At 31.7% G+C, this 18346-nt stretch overlaps 3 protein-coding genes across 3 annotated transcripts; all 3 read left to right on the forward strand.

Moving 5' to 3' along the window:
• Nucleotides 1-1776: 1776 nt before the first annotated feature.
• LOC140180477 (uncharacterized) lies at nt 1777-4866 on the forward strand. The gene is made up of 11 exons (XM_072221668.1): nt 1777-1939; nt 2455-2576; nt 2664-2931; nt 3014-3110; nt 3217-3344; nt 3439-3523; nt 3607-3616; nt 3810-3967; nt 4052-4175; nt 4284-4466; nt 4696-4866. The coding sequence occupies exons 1-11, from the start codon at nt 1777-1779 to the stop codon at nt 4864-4866; spliced, it is 1509 nt and encodes a 502-aa protein (XP_072077769.1).
• A 7015-nt stretch (nt 4867-11881) lies between these two features.
• Nucleotides 11882-16280, forward strand: LOC112762745 (uncharacterized). Its single transcript, XM_025808594.1, has 8 exons — nt 11882-11999; nt 12086-12188; nt 13181-13356; nt 13471-13542; nt 13637-13687; nt 13792-14230; nt 14350-15278; nt 15367-16280. The coding sequence occupies exons 1-8, from the start codon at nt 11882-11884 to the stop codon at nt 16278-16280; spliced, it is 2802 nt and encodes a 933-aa protein (XP_025664379.1).
• Nucleotides 16281-16309: 29 nt separating this feature from the next.
• LOC112762746 (uncharacterized) lies at nt 16310-17985 on the forward strand. Its single transcript, XM_025808595.1, has 2 exons — nt 16310-16583; nt 16691-17985. The coding sequence occupies exons 1-2, from the start codon at nt 16310-16312 to the stop codon at nt 17983-17985; spliced, it is 1569 nt and encodes a 522-aa protein (XP_025664380.1).
• The last annotated feature ends 361 nt before the right edge of the window (nt 17986-18346 follow it).

Genomic DNA, 18346 nt, shown 5'->3' on the forward strand with positions numbered 1-18346 from the left:
CCAAGAGTCTATGCATAGCTTTTTCTCAAATAATCAATATTGCTCAATGGGGGTAACATTCCCGGGAATTTATATAGTGCCCGGTCACACTTACGTTGTAGGGTCAACAGAGTATCGAGTTTTCAACCTGGTACACGTGGTGGCAAGCCACGACACTTAATCCAGGGAACCTCGTATCTCAGATATTTCAAATTCATAAGCCACATAAATAGTTCATTCATCATTCATCAATATCTAAGCCATTCTCAATATCATCATCATTCGTCAATCCATATCCCATTTCCAAATTCATTCAAAAATCATATTTCAAATCAATCATCATCATCCTTCTTTCCGTTAATCATCAATCTCAAACCAAAACATAATTCTTTCTTTTCTAAATAAATCAATCTTAAACATATAACGTTTAAGAACTAAATCTTTTTAAACCATTACTTCAAACAAAACTTCCAATTTTATAAAAATTTCGGCAGCATCTCCTCTAAAACTCGGATTCTGCCACCCTTTTCGGGTTCCATCCAAACATTTCTCAAACCTTTTCTCAACCATTTCCAAATCTTAATCATCTTCCAAAACTCAACCAATTCCAATATCAAATTATTTTCAAAGCGAATCAATGCCAATAATAAATCTCTTTTTAAAATCAAATCAGCTCAAATACTAAATCATTTATAAAGTCAGACTAACTCAAAATTAAACCGTTTCTAAAATTAATTCATTTTCATATTTCAAATCATTTCCAAAGCCGATTCGTTTACATTCTCAAAAACAGCTTCAAAACCAAGAAAGCCACTTTTCATAATAATCAACTAAATAACCTTTCAAACTAATTTCTTTTCAGCAATCACAAACTACTCAACCAATCAAGCAATCAGTCATTCAGTCCAACAAACAACCACATTTATAAGACAATCATAATCACAGACATATGTTTCTCACATTAATATCTATTTATAACAACTCTATAAGATAAAATGAATTTTAAGAAAATCCCTACCTCGGTAAGTCAAAACATATAACCCCAAACGTGTCAACTGAACTCTTTTCGCTCAGCCTGAATTCAACTGCAACCAAAACCTCAGCTCCGCTTGCTTTCTCAATAGCAGAACAGCCTCAATCGCAACACGCAACACTCAATTTCTAATCCTTAAAAATATCAATGTTGCAAATACTTTAAACAAAACACTAACACAGGGTCTCCAAAACAGAAATACTTACTGCAGTACGAAAACGAAATAGCGGTGGTCTCTGAACTGGTTTGGCAGCCTCGGCAGCCACCTCACGCGGCAGCGGCGACCGGTTTGCGGCGACAGCAACTGAAACCAATAAGCAGTGCTTGTAACGTTTCCAAAACTTAAAAGAAATGAAATCCAATACTCAAACCCTTACCGGCGGTGGTCGTAGGTAACAGAGGTGGCGTTTCTCGGCGGCAAAGGTTCGGCCACCCATCACCAACGGCGGCGACGGAGGGTACGACGGCGGCTGGACAAATCGGCAGTGAGGAGAACCAGCTCAGTCTCGGATCTCTCTCTCTCTCTTCCACGTGCGGCTCTCCTTGCATTGGCTCCTTTTCCCGGTGACAGCGGCGGATCTGGCGACGGTTTAGGACAGAGACGACGATGGCGGCTGGTCGAGCTAGACGGACTGGCGACGACGGGTCAGCCACACGTCTCCTCTCCCCGCAACTGAGCTCCCTGGCGCGCGTTCTTCCTCTCTCTTCCCTCTGTTCTTCGCACTTTCTCGCTTCTCTGTGCAGCACGGTGGCGACTGGTCGTGATGGCGAGGTGGCGTCCTGAGCAGCGCGGCGGTGGTGCGACGGCTCCTCCCTCCTACCCGACGCTCTCCCTCTCACGGATCCCCTCTCCTCTCTTCCCCTTTCTTTCTTCTTTTCTAGCTGTTGGGTTTTGGCTGTGGGTGTTGGATTATTTTGGGGAAAAGGGTATGGCGGCTAGGTTAGGGAAATTGGGGTTAGGGTTGTGTTTTGGGAATTTAGGGTTTTGATTTGGGAATTAGGATTTTATGATAAAATTGGGAATTTTTGGATTCATCTAAAATTTAATTAAATCTCTAAAATTACTTTGAAATATCATTTATTGTATCAAAATACTAATTGATTTGAAATCAAATACTCTAATTAAAATTATAAGGTAATATAATTAATTTTCTTTATTTATAAAAATATTAGTATTAAATTCTAAAATCTCAATTACTTAAACCAAACCATATAAAATTCTTATTATTTTATATTTGCTAAACTTTATTATTCAAATATAGAAAATAATTCGATAATTATAAAATTAGATAAAACCTTAAATTACTTTAAACTCAATTAATCAAAATTTGCTTTAATTTTTCTTTAATAAAATAATTCCTGAGGTTAAGGTACTTAATGAATAAATAAATCAACATTAATTCTTAATAAGATTTTTCTGAAATTTCTGGGTCTTACAATAGACCCCTCATCTGAAAATCAGGTCTATAAAATCAAAGTAAGGCTTATTAAGTCTTGGTCACTAACTTATTCTGAGCTTAAGTATCAGAAACTGATGATAGAACTGGTCGTGATGGATGAAATGGTTTGTGTAGTTTGCTAATTTTCATATAAGATATTTTTGTAGATCACAAAGAATTTGTTATTAACTTTATATCTTTATGCTTTTCAGGGAGATCATATTCAATGTACCATAAGGAATCCTCTTGGGAGACTATTTGAGGGTGACTTATCTGATGGCAAAGTATACACAATATCCAACTTTTCATTGTCACTGAATGATCAGAAGTACAAACCAACAACTCATTCTCATCGTATATATTTTAAGAGAGAAACTCAGCTTAGGATTATTCATGAGCTTGGCTTCATTGATCATAGTTTCCATTTCGTATCTAATGAACTGATACTCAAGCATTCCAACCCTCAGTCCCACTTAATTGGTATAAATTATTTGAACTTTTAAGATCAATTTTTCTTATGTTATCCAGCTTTTATACACGTAATTTCCTATTTTTTTGCTAGATGTTATTGGCTTGATTACTGGGAATGGTGACACGATTGAGTTTACAAGGAATGGCAAGAGTTGTGTATACATTGTGGTTGAACTTGATGATATGAAGTATTCCCAACCATTATATATATTATTAAACTCTGTTATTTATATTTTATAATTTCATTACTCCTTTTCACCGTCATTAAATTTTTGTTATATGCTTTTTAAATAGGGGTAATGGTAAAATTAGGTGTACTCTGTGGGAAGAGTATGCAAAGATGTTAGTTAAGCATATTGAGGATCAACCCACATATGAGTATATAATAATAATTCAATTTGCAAAGTTCAATCTCTTCAAGGGTTAGTATAAATGTTCTATCCAAATCTGCTAATCAACATGTAAAATTTTTACTTTCTTATTTACATTCTTATATTTTTTTATATCAAATTTTAGGCTCAATGGGTGTATCTAATACAAATTGCAACTCCATTTTGTACATCAACGCTGACTTTCCAGAGGTGAAGGATTTTAGAAAGAGGTAACGTTGATTAATTTATATTTTTTTCAATCATTATTATTTATTCAAAGCTGATTTTTTTTGTTGTTTTATAATTGTTACAGTGTTATAATGGTTGGGGTTCCACCTGCAAACCAGCTGTCTCAATTATTTGATAGACCATCATACTCTCTTGAGGATGATCTTATTAACCAAACAAGTTTCAAGAACATATGTGATCTTAAGGAATCCTCTGAGATTTGATTTTTCTATTTCTCTTATATATATATATATATATTGAAATGATCTTAAATCCATTTTTTTCTAGAATGGTACCTATGTCACATATGGGACTGTTGTTGCTATTAACTACAAGAGTGGCTGGTGGTACAAGATTTGCAAGCATTGTTTCCATGCTCTAAAGGAATCTGAGAATTCATTCCATTGTGTTACATGTGACACATTCCCAAATTCTCATGTTCTTAGGTATATAGTTCTACATTTATAATTATTTTTTGTTAACCTTCATCAATGCCAAATTTTTTGTTTATTAACATCAAACATGTTCAGATTCAGTATAAATTTAAGAGTTGCTGATGAATTAGATACCGCCTCCTTTATACTATATGACAAAGAAGCTAGCAAATACCTTGATGTATCTGCTTCTGATATGCGCCTGTCTCATGTCAACAAGGTTGTATCTGATTTTTTAAATCTTTCTCTATTTTTTAATTTATTTTTTTGTTATTAATATGCCAATTTCTACCTCATTAATTCAATTCATATGTTGCATTTTAATCAGGGAGGTTTGAAGGATGAATATCCTCAGGAGCTCAATGCTTTCGTTGACAAGAACTTCATATTTAAAATTTCAGTTAAGATGGAAGATATCAATGCTTTCCAACCATGCAAAATTTTTATACTTAAGCTTTGTGCTGATAATTCAATCATCTCAAAATTTCTTGATAAACACAAGATATATAATGTATGTTTACAAAGATTTCAAGTTTCTTTAAATCTATATTATTGGTTCATTCTATATATATTTTTTAATTTTATTTCAGAAAAATTTGGTCCATGAAAATTCTGAACTTATTACTATTCTCTCCGACTCTACTCCAAGGTTACAAATTCTTGATTCCTCATTTTTCCTTATCATTTTGGGCTACTATAATTAACTATATAATTTAATTGCAATTTTGCATTCTATACAGCAAACAGGTTCGCCTTCCATTGAGATAATTGGTGATGATAATACTGAATCATTTTCGACTCCAAAAAGGGGACTCATCGAGGCTGCTTCATGTACCAAAAGTCTTATTGATGTTTATCCAGATTCTGAGAACCAGTCATCTACTAAGTCTCGGAAGATTACTGTTGAATAAGTTCATAATGTTGCAAAGCTTCATGAAGAATAGCTTTTCAAGAACCTTTCTTATATTTCTGTAGTTTCGTTTTGATTGCTAAATAATGTTTGTTGTGATTTAATCACATCAAGGTTATGTTTTAAGTTAGTCTTAGTGTGCCTTTTATTCCAATAAGAATGTTAGTGCTATGCACACAATTCATAGTCCTTCTATTATAGTAAGTTGTATACAAATTTCTATGTCATATGTAACTCATGCTTGGTTCTTATCTATTAACTCAATTTCATATATTTAAATCAGGTTTATTATCTTTATTGATTTCATTATTCCTTTATTTACAATTTGTATTCACTCCTTTTTTAAATCTTAACACAATGAGTACTTTTATTTGACATCTTCTTGACAAAATGTCATGTAAATACCGTTATTAATTAATAAAATCTAATTACACTTATTTCACAGTTGATGTCAACCAATTCGTGCATGGACTAACATATGTTAAAATTGTGTATTAAAAACCCTTAAGTTCTATATATTTTTCTTAATGTATAACCTCTTATTAATCTATATTTATATTCATATTATATTTATATTCTCTTTTTTCTTATTGACCAAACAGTTCTTTATACCATACTTCCTTCTAATTTAATGGCTGAAAATTTAATCTTTTTTATTTGTTTTTTTATTCCCGTACTAATTTATTATGCAATGAATACACATACAACTATTCTCACTAGACTTGATTCTTCAAGACATTATCCTGACACATTAATATTTTACAACATGCACTAATTACTTATGTAAGATTTTTTTTTTGGTTATCCCCACTCTACTAATGTAATTTATATCTTATATCTTATATGTACTTACTATAGCCATTACCATTTTCAAGAAGACTATTACATCTATATAAAGTACATCTACCCTTTGCAATTCATTGCCTTTTTTCCAGAGATATTTCAACAACTAACAGGTTCTTCATCTTTCTTACGTTTATAGTTTCTTTCTTCTTCGAATTCAATACTGTCTCTTCAATATCATATCTTTTACACAAGATCAGTTTTTTATACCATTATACTATTTTTGTTACTTACTAATATCAGAAATGGATACTACTCATTTTATGCCTCCCGAATTTAACCATGATAGAATTTTCTACATGCAAGTGGATCCTCTTGGGGTAATATTCTTAAATGATTGCTCATCAACTTATTTATTGATCAATATTTTGCACTTTTTCAATAATTATTTTGTATATTAGTATTTAAACACCTTTCATTTTTTTTTATGTATTAGATAATACACGAGTTGCCTTCAATTTTTTATCGCACCTACAAAGATCATCTCAAAGAGAGGATGTTATTTGTTGATCTCAATGATAATCAAATAGAACTGCGTTTGGGGAAAGGCAAAACTTCTAGTTATATTCTATCTAGTTTGGAAAATTTACTGAAGTTCTACTCTCTTAAGAAAGGTGGTTGGTTGAAGTTAATGTATGTTGGGAAAGATGTATTTGTCTTGCTAAAGGTCAAAGACAATAACATGTGTAAGATGATTGTAGACCACCCCACTGGAAATTTAAACACTGAGTCAGTTGCAGATATCCTTCAAGATATACCACATTCGTTACCTCAAAATACAAACCTAGCTTACTCTTATACTCATATTTCTCCCATTATTTCAACTCCACATAGTAACACTAATGGTTCTTTACCTACACAGAAGGTTGATCTTGGTGCTAGCTTTTTTGCCTTTACTCAATATAATGTTCACAACCAGCTAATGACAACAAATCCAAATGCAAACAACTCTTATCAATTCCAACACTATGAGGATTCATTTCGTTATGGTTCAGTTAATAACATTGTCAACAACTCTACGAATTATCCTTTACCTGTTCTTTATGGTAATGCATTGGGTTTTAACTGTGGCTCTTTTAAAAATGGAACTACATCCAACATAGATTTAGGTTCTTCCACCCCCTTAAAGTCAGGTTATGTCTGCCGTGCTAAAACTTTAGATTTTAATACCAAAGACACTTGCTACTTAATTAATAATACTTTTTGGTGCATTAAACAAGTTTCATACAACCAGATTCAAAATAGTGCTGTGGTGAGTTTATATTTATTCAGAGTTTATATCTTTTTTCTTAAATTTGTTCACAATTTAGTAGTAATATTTTTTTGTAACAGGTTCTGCCCACCAGATTCGCACAGAATGCTTTTCCAAGCAAGCCTGACAATGTGAATGTTGTTCTTGATAATGGATGTTCATACCAACTGGGATTACGCTGGAATAAAAAAAGGAAGATTCAGCTATATCTGACTAGAGGTTGGAAGCATCTTGCAAAGTCTAATGGATTCAGACATGGCACTTGATTGAGATTTTCTGTATACCCCAATGATGAATCTAACATGCATCTCAAGGTCCTTAGTCTATAAAGATATTATCAATGTAAACTATATTGACATGCATTTAGTTAATTACTTATGTTTTAATTTTCTTTCATCATATTCTTGATCAGTTCACTCTCATGATCACTTCTATCTCTAAGTTATGTATTTCCTTTAACCGGGATCATGTATTGTTATGTTTTTCCTTTCACTAAACCGCTTTTCTTTCTTAATTGCTTGAATTCTTCTACAGATCATATCTTTCCATTGTGTGATGTACTATTAGCTATTTTTTCTCAAGTTTTTAAATTAAAATTGTCCAAATAAAATCAAAGCAACTAATTTAGTTTTTAGTCTCTTAATATCACTAATCGTCATTTTTTCATTTCAGTTTAATTTCTATGAATTGACTCATCAAATGAACTCATACAACAACATATAAGAAAGTTTAGTTATCTTTCATTGGAATTTTTTTCCTTCGTTTTTGTTACCTTACCACCTGTATCATGTTGTTTTCATAAATGTAGGATATATGAACTAAAATCACGACATATTAGAATGTTCACCTATAATTACAGTAATGTTGAATCTTTATATGCACGTTGCTAATTATGTGATTCATTTAGTAATTTTTCTAATATTACATTGTGCACATGTAATAGCTGATTTTTTATTACTTACCTTTTTTTAACACAGATATTTAGTACTCTAAACATTACCTGTCTAGAATTTGAAAAGAAAAAAAATTACAAGTATATCTTACAAATTTACATGTATATATCTTTACCTATCTTGTTGCTAAATTTCCATTTAATTTGAATGATATGATACTAAATTTGCTGAATATTATGTATCATGAATTTTTCATTTAGTTCAGAAAAACTTTCCACCTTAACTTGACTTTTTTTTACAAATTTTTCTTCTTTTTATGAATTGGTTATCATGTACACCTACTAGCCGTGTCTGCAACTTCAATTTCCAACCTGAAGAACTGTAATTGGCTTTTTGCTTCCCCCATTATTTGCTCTGATCTTTTGTGACCAATGCTTTTCTAAGCTATTACCTTCCACAAGTTACCCTATCATGTACTCATTATTCACATAGTTCCACCAATACTGATAAATTGAGTAAGAGTTAATTTTCATATATTTGTCTTTTATATTTAGTACTTTTTTATATTTTCGATAAAACCAGGACATTTTTTTTTCTTATCTTTACTTTCTGACATAAGGTAATCAGACAATAATTATCCCTAAGCTACAGTTTGGAAGCTATGATATCCAAAGTATCATAATATTTAAAATAATATTTTTCTAACTTAGTTATTTCTTTTCTTCTATATTCCTATAGAATTTTTTATACAGTTATTAAACATGAGCTTCCTACATTGTAACCTAGACATCATATTGATATTGAATAACAGATCTAAATACCATGTAATGTGAACAAACTATACATGATTTCTTTTATTTTATATTAATTTTTTTATTCCAACCATGATTTTTCGTGTCATACATACATCATTAGTTCCTTTTTCAACTACAGATTTTGAGAATTCATTACCCTTTTTCAATTTTTTAAATGAACACAATCTTTTTTTACTATTTAAGAATTTTGTTGTCTTCTTTTCTTTGTATTATAAGCTTTTATGAAGATTAATTGTTTGGTTTCTTTCCCACGGTCTACTATGATTTCTTCATGACCAATGGTTTGCTAGGCCATTACCCTTCTACAAGCTATACTCTCTCGTGTAATCATTAATCAGTTTACTCCACCAATAAACATTAATTGAGTAACACTTCATCTTCATGTATCTGTCATTTACTTATAGTACTCTGTTACATTCTCAATGAAATAGTAAACGTTTCTTCTTGATCTTCATTTGCTATCAGTAAAAAGTCATTCAATAATTACCTCTAAGCTATAGCTTCACACATATGACATCCATAGTATCATCATTTGAAATTTTTATTATATATTTTTTACGCAATATTCTTTCCTTCTTTTTTCTTTCAATTGCATTCTATAAGTACAACACTACAAGGATTTTTGCTTTTATAAACACATATGGTTAAGTTTATAAATGTTGTTGTCCTCTTCACCAGTTTCATTCATACTACTTTTAATAAAATAGTTACATTTGTGTGTCTCTAAAAGATTTACTTCCCCAAAAGGTATTTGCATTTTTCTTTTATTAAACATTCATTTCCAGCTTCAGTTCATTTATTGTTTTAGTTCTTACTTCAGTACTACCAGTCTGTGCTACTTATCTTGCTAGAATAATTCACATTTTCTCATATCAGATGGAAACCCAATAAAGCTCTCATAAATTGGTGGAAGAGAGTCGTATTTTTTACCCATATATCAACCCATTTTCGGTATTATATGCTCCCTCACAACAAGAACCCTTTTGTTATTGATTTTGATTTTTATTTATTTAATAATTCTGGTTTAATTTGTTCCTAATGTTTAGTTGATTCCATACATATTCATACATAGATCTAATTTTATATTATGGTCACAGAACATCCATGAGCTTCCCAGCATATTTTACAGAGAGTACAAGAAATCCTTTGAGGATAAAATTCTGATTATTGACTCTAAATATAACCAGATTCAGTTACATATTCAAAGAGGTCATTCGAATGCTTTTATAATCGAAGGTCTTGAGAACTTAGTTAATCTCTATAGATTATCCAATAGAGGTACCATTAAGCTAAGGTATCTCTACAAGGACATCTTCTTTGTCATCATGGTTAGAGACAGGTTCATGAATAAATTGTCTGCCAGTGTTTCTGATATAAAGTTACTGTTACATTCAATATTTACGTTTCTAAAGGTAAAGAGCATATATTAGAAGATCATTATGTACTTGAGGCTGTTCACTACCAAAAAGTTACTTACAAGCCATCAAAAAAGAATCACAAACGTTACAAGCATTCATCTAAAAAGAATATGAAGCTGCACTCTACATTGAGAAGTTCTCCTAAGTTGGTGTCCACCACTTCCGTTAAAAAATCACAACCAAAACAGGACATGCATTCAGTTAGTTGTCAATCAACATTAATTGATCTAAATGTTGTTCCTCTGGATGACCATCACCAACTCAACTCTGAAAGTTTCACACATTCTGATCCAGTGATTAGCTCTAAAGGGATTTCTCACCTTGAACCAGATATAAATTATCAAAAGATGATACGTGATTTCTTTAAGCTATCCAATGAGGAACAGATTATTTTTATTCCCAACCACCATCCTTCTTCTGCTGGATATAATGCTCATTCTTTTTTTGAGTTTCTCCCTACTAAAGAACCCAACTCTTCATACTCATCATCATACGTATGTTTCATTACAGAACAAGAACTTCTTTCTGGTTCATTGGTAATGTTTTTTTTTAATTTTGAAAATATTATATTTAACTCAAACTAATCAAATATGTACAATGTGTTACTTATTTTTTTTCATTTTGTATCTTTCAGATATTACCAATCAAGTTTGTCTTCAAAGCATTCCCTAATATGTGTACTCATGACTTTACAATGGACATTTTCTAATCGTTTATTTGAGGTGTTCATGACCAATGGATGGAGAGAGTTTCTAACTGAGAACCACCTTAGGCCTGGAAGTGTAGTGAGGCTCACAGTTAACTCAATTGATGAGACTATTATGCTAGCTGAAATCATGAAGATCTGAATTCTTGCTTTATTTTTTATGATAAGATTATTAGGATTAGATTTCAGCTTTGTTAAGTATTTTGTATTTTGTTTAGTAATCCTCTGAACCATTCTTTCGTTGAATAGTTATAAGTGTTTACCTCTTTCACGAGCGATTCTTAATCATGGTTTTAGGGGAGGTTTTATGGTTCAGTGAGTTACTTTAAAATTTGTTCGTCTTTCCCATGTAATATCTAATCCTAAGTTACTAATTTCTATTTTGCTATTTATTTATTTTATCATTTATCTTTACATGATTTTTTTACTAAATTATTCCATTCAATCTTACAATTATTAATTTCATAGCAATATACTCATCGATAACCTCTCTTCTCAACTTCGTTTTTAAATATGTTACTAAAACTATGCTGAAACTTAATTCAAAGTTTTCATCAGCTTAGTTCTAATCTTTTTTTTTTGTGTGTGATTCAGACATTTTTTTGTTAACCAACATTATTTTAACATGAATTGACCATATTTTAGACAAAAACAAATGCTTCATTTTGAATACTAAGATTGGAAACCATGCGATGGAATCATTATATAAACTGTATTCTTCATGGACATTTTTTAGTTACTTAACCATCATGTATTTCTTTACACTTTCATTGAAGCTAACATTTTCAAGTACACATGTACAATCAATAGAGTTCATTACATTACTCTTTTTTCATTCACTGATGTTCAAATTTTAGAACATATATATGATTTTGACTCTATTTAAAGAATTAGTTGTTTCTTTCCAATTCTTTAGGTAGCTTTTATATTTTTAGTTACATGATTTCTCACATTTTGAATCACATGAAATTTTAAATAAATTTTCACAATCTCCCGCCACCTTTATATTTTTGAATGTTTACATCATTTATACTTCAGATATATCTCATGGTCATACTTTCAACTTTGTTAAGTATTATCAGATAATAGATGGATTCAGTAGAATATAAGCTTAGTCCTAAGTTAGCTAGGCTGAGGAGGATTTGTATCATCAATGAGAAGAGAAATAGAAAAATACAAGCTTCCATACAGAATGCTTCTGAGAATGGTAATATGATCATTATACTCATATGGTTTCTAAGTTTTTTATATTTTTCTTAATCTTTTTTAACATACTATGTATACTAATACCAGATTTTGCAAACAACACATTGCTTCCAATAAAGAGAAGGTCCCACATGATTTCTAATAACAACATAACGGATTTTTGTTCATTAAGTATTGGCTTTGTTTCTCAGTATTTGCTCAATAAGAAAATCAATTCAACGTTATGTATCAATCAAGTATATTCAACTGGTGATGGAGTTTCTCAAAATAATAGCTTTCAACATTCCAGAACTCCTCTGTCCAATATATCAAATGGTAAGACCTTTCATTCACATTTATTATACAACCAAATATTTATATATATTATTACTCAACATTTTGTCATTCCTTTAGTTGACCAGGCAGTACTCAACTCATCAAATACATTCTCAAAAAATAAGGAAAAAGAGAATTACAATGAGCAATTGGCTAACACTTCAAGGTCAACTTTAGTTAATCCTCACGTTACTAACAACTCAACTAACAACAAACACATTATCCTGGATTCCTGGTATGATTTTTTTCATCTTTGTTGTTATTTTTATATAATTTTAGTGTTTTTTTAAGGGACAAAAAAAATTCAATAGTTTTTTTAAGGTTACCACTTTGTAGTTATTTCTATATTTATATCTTAGATATAGTGATTTCATGGAAAAATTTGATTCAATTTTTTTTTAATTTTTTATTTAAATGCATTAATAATGTAATGTTCATTTGTTATATATTTAGTGGATTTATACTTCATATGCTACGAAGGTAACTTATATTTAAAGGTATTACATTTTTTCACATATTATTGTTTCTATATTTTTACTTTCTTCGACATATTTAATATTTTATCTATCTTTTTTCGTGCTCTATAAATAATTCAAGCTAATATTTAATTATTAATAACTATTTTCGTACTTTTTTTTCATACTCTATACATAATTCAAGCTAACATTTAATTATTGATAACTTTTTTTGTACTCTATACATAATTCAATGTAATATTTAAATAGGTTATATTTGATACAACTATTTTTTTTGTTTAGCATAATTTTTTTTAATTTTCTATGTTTCAGATTTAATTACTATATATTCAGAGTATTTATTAAGTTCACTATAATTGGATAATTATAAACATTTAAATATACATGGCAGCACACAAATACTCCCAAGTAAGAGTATAGTGCTTAGGGAGAAATCAATCATCGAATCATTATGTAGAAATAGCAAAGAGTTGTTTAATTCTTCTCAATTCTTCAATGGTGAGAGCTCTAACCAAGTTGTCTACAATAAGAAACCGGTATCACATGTTAACAATGGACATTATGAAGGTAAATTATTTTCACATATATTTAACGTGTTATAAAGTTTTATTTAATTATTATTCTTTTGTATAATCCGAACAATTGTTGGATATTTTTGCTAAATATTTTTATTTAATTCAGGTCTTGATGCCTTTGATGATATAGTGATTGACTCAGATTATATTCAACAAGAAATTCATAATAATAATACAGGTTTTTTTTTTTAATTGTCATCTTTTTCGTTTAAATCTTCTTCCTTTTTTCATTTGTTTAATTTTCACATTTTTAATTAATACTATTTTTTTAGGGTCATCTAGCTTAAACACATTATCCAATTGCAATTTGACATGCGAAATAGGTAGATATTAACCTAAAATATATATTTTAGATATATTTATTGTTGCCTTTCTTAAAAAAGTATCCGTATATGATTTTTTTAAAATATTTTTTTATTAAATTTAGTTACCTGGGATGCTGGGGATCCAATTCATGTATGTCGATATTGCAAAGCTATGATGTGGGACGGTGAAAGGCTATCTAAGAGCAAAGGAAGTAATATCCCTATATTCCGCACATGTTGCATGAGTGGGAAGGTTGAGCTTCCTTTTCTTAGGGAGGCACCCCAGATTTTACAAGATTTGCATTTTGAGGATGATGAACGTGGTAGATACTTTCGCAAGAACATACGTTCTTTTAATTCCATGTTTTGCTTAATATCCATGGCTGGTAAAATTAATCACAATATAAACAATGGATCTGCACCTCCTACGTTCTCTCTTAGTGGTCAAAATTACCATTCAATTGGAAGTTTGCTTCCCTCACCAAGTGATATTCCAAAGTTTGCACAGTTATACATATACGACACTGAAAATGAGATTCAAAATCGCATATCTGCCATCAGGTACATAATTTTTTTCAAAAATATACTATGTTATTTACTATAGAATATTTCCTAATAGTTTAATGAAAATATTATATTTTTAAAAGTTTGAGTAGCAATAATTTTTTTTGTTTAAACAGATCTTCCAATTCGAATAATGTTATTGAGCAAACAATTGTTAATGAGTTGAAACAAATGATGGATCTTCACAATCCTCTTCCAAAGTCATTTCGATGTGCACGCGGTCGCTTCAAAGAAGATTCAAAAACTAATATCAAGCTCAAACTAATTAGAAAAAGGGAAAAGGATGGCAGGAGGTATAACCTCCCAACAGCTTCTGAGGTTGCAATACTTATTGTTGGTGATATTGATGAGTCAAGTTTGCAGAGAGACATCATTCTTGAGACTACCTCTAACAGGCTAAAAAGGATAGATGTCCTTCACCCGTCTTACCTGTCTCTACAGTATCCTTTGATTTTTCCCTATGGGGAGGATGGTTTTAGGCCAGGTATTGAGAACTCTTCCACGTTTGATATTTCTGGTACTAAGAAGAGAAAGACTATAAGCATAAGAGAATTCTTTTCATACAGAATACAAATGCGTTTGGAAGGATCATCTATACTATTACATTCAAGAAGATTATTTCAGCAGTTCTTAGTTGATTCATATACTATGATTGAGTCTGAGCGTCTTAGATATTTACGCAACAACCAACCTAAGCTCAGGGTTGACAAGTACAACTCATTGCACGAATCTTTAGTTAGGGGAGAAGCTGATGCGATTCTTTCTGGTCAAAGAATAATTCTTCCAAGCAGTTTCACTGGTGGTCCTAGATACATGTTTAACAATTGTAAAGATGCATTTGCCATTTGCAAGTATTTTGGATACCCCAATTATTTTATCACAATTACTTGCAATCCTGAATGGGACGAGATCAAACGCCTTTTACATGGCACTGGCCTTAAGGCAGAGGATCGTCCTGATATTGCCTCAAGAATCTTTAGTATTAAATTAGATGAGTTGATATCTAATTTCAAGAATGGGAGGTTCTTTGGCAACATTTCTGCATGTAAGTTATATATATATATATATATATATATATATTTATTATTCTTATACTTTTTTTGTTTGTATTCTGATGTCAATTATTTATACAGATGTGTGCACAGTTGAATTTCAGAAACGAGGTCTACCACATGCTCACATTCTGTTGTTCATGCAACCACAATATAAGCCTAAATCACCCGATGATATTGACAGCGTGATATCTGCTGAAATCCCTGATAAGACTAATATGCCTAGACTTTATGCAGCTGTTGAGAAGTTCATGGTTCATGGTCCATGTGGGAGGCACAACATCAGTAGTCCATGCATGATAAATGGAAGGTGTTCTAAGTTTTTTCCAAAGCCATTCAGGAATAGAACGATTATTGACGAGGGTGGTTTCCTAAAGTATAAAAGGCTGGATAATGGTCATACAATAACTAAGAAGAATGCAATTTTGGATAATTCTTATATTGTACCTTACAATCCTGATCTACTCTTAAAGTATGGTTGTCACATTAACGTGGAGCATACATGTCAGACTTCTTCTATTAAATATTTATTCAAGTACGTCCGTAAGGGTAATGATAGGGTTACTGCCTCATTTTACCAAACATCTGGTGATGGGTCTTCTCAACAAGTTGTTGATGAGATACATAACTACAATGATTGTCGTTACATTTCTGCATGTGAGGCAGCTTGGCGGATATTTGGTTATGAGATTCAGCTTAAAGAACCTGCAGTGATTCGTCTACCATTCCACCTACCTGACAAGCAACCAGTTGTTTTCAAGGACCATGAGAACATTGCTGATGTTATTCGACGTGTAGATGGTAAGGTTACTAAGTTAGCTGCTTGGATGTTGGCTAATCGTGAGTATCCTTTTGCTAGATCTTTAACATACAGCGAATTTCCTACAAAATTTGTATGGAAAGATGATTCATGCATGTGGTTTCCTCGCAAACAAGGCTTTTCTATTGGACGGCTGACTCATGTTCCACGTGGTACGGTGAGGATTATTACATGAGAATATTGTTAAACATACAAAGAGGATGCATGAGTTTTACTGATTTACGTACTGTGGATGGTGTGGTATACAACTCATTCAAGGAAACATGCTATGCTTTGGGACTCCTACAAGATGACAAGGAATTTGTTGATGCAATTCTAGAAGCAAGCACTTGGGCGTCTGGAAACTACTTACGAAATCTGTTTGTTGTGTTGTTGATTTCTAATAACATATCTAGACCTGAATTGGTATGGCAGCAGTGCTACCAACAATTATCTGAAGATTTGTTATATTCACATAGAATTTCAACACTTAATCCAGGTATATCATTCAACATGTTAAATCAATTTCGCTTATAGGATTAAATAATATTCTTTATCTTAAAATACATCATCAATTGCTTAACAACTTTTTCATCTTCATTTTAGACATTCAGCTTAGTGATGATCAACTACTGAATATGACTCTTTCAAAGGTTGAGATGATGTTGCAAGCTAATGGTAGGTCACTTCGAGAGTTTAATGGTATTCCTCTCCCTGATTTAGATATCATTGATGGCTTGGATGATCGGATAATAGCTGACGAGCTAACTTTTGATATTGTTGCCCTAAGGGACGAATTAGAAGTTATGTTGTCCCAAATGAACTGTGAACAACAAAATGCTTTTCATAGAATAAACGAAGCCGTGAATAATAACCTTGGTGGTTTTTTCTTCATATATGGTTATGGTGGAACAGGTAAGACATTTCTATATAGGGCACTTTCTGCAGCTATTCGTGTCAAAGGAGAAATTGTTCTTAATGTTGCCTCAAGTGAAATTGCATCTCTTTTGCTTCCAAAAGGTCGTACAGCTCATTCTAGGTTTAAGATACCTTTGGAACTTCATGAAGATTCTGTATGTAGTATAAAACAAGGGTCTCCGCTTGCTAAGTTGATTTGCAAAGCAAAGCTTATTATATGGGATGAGGCTCCGATGCTAAACAAGATTTGTTATGAAGCACTCGACAAGTCTTTCAAAGACATACTTAGATCTTCATCATCATACAATGAAGACTTACCCTTTGGTGGTAAGGTAGTCGTACTTGGAGGTGACTTTAGACAGATTCTACCTGTCATACCTATGGGATCTAGACAAGATATTGTACAAGCTACAATTAACTTATCTTATCTGTGGTCATCATGCAAAGTAATTACTCTTTCTCAGAATATGCGTCTTACAGTTGGTGTGCCTGAATCTGATTCTATTGAAATCAAACAATTTGCTCAATGGCTTCTTAGAATTGGTGATGGTCTTGAAGGAGATTCAATTGATGGTGAGTCTGAGGTCAATATTCCAGAAGAAATTCTAATTAAGGACAATGCTGATAGCTTTGACAATATCATTAGATTTGTATATCCTGATATACTTACTAATTTGAAGCAGTCAACTTTTTTCAAGGAGAGAACCATTCTTGCTCCTACACTAGATGTTGTGCACGAGGTAAATAATCATATAATGAAGCATATTGAAGTAGACGAGAAGGTTTATCTGAGTTCTGACTCCATGTGCGTTGAAGAAGGTAGCATGGAGTCAGAGCTTGATACATTTACTCCTGACGTACTAAATGCAATTAACTGCTCAGGTTTACCACCTCATGAACTTATATTAAAAGTAGGTGTTCCTGTTATGTTACTAAGAAATATTGACCAATTTAATGGACTTTGCAATGGTACAAGATTATAGGTAAGGAGATTAGATAATCATGTAATAGAATGTGTTATTTTGACCGAGGATAAAGCAGGAGATATTGTTCTAATACCTCGCATGAACATGATTCCTAATAATTTAACGTTACCTTTCAGATTCCAAAGAAGGCAATTTCCATTGGTCGTCTCATTTGCAATGACCATTAACAAGTCACAAGGACAGACTCTCAGCACAGTTGAATTGTATTTACCCAAGCCAGTTTTTACACATGAACAACTATATGTTGCTTTATCAAAGGTTAAATCTAAGCTAGGTTTAAGAGTGTTGATTCAAAATAACACATGTATATCTACTTCAACAACAATAAATATTGTGTATAGAGAAATCTTTTAAAATA

This window comes from Arachis hypogaea, chromosome 17, assembly GCF_003086295.3.
Source record: "Arachis hypogaea cultivar Tifrunner chromosome 17, arahy.Tifrunner.gnm2.J5K5, whole genome shotgun sequence".
Lineage (NCBI taxonomy): Eukaryota > Viridiplantae > Streptophyta > Magnoliopsida > Fabales > Fabaceae > Arachis > Arachis hypogaea.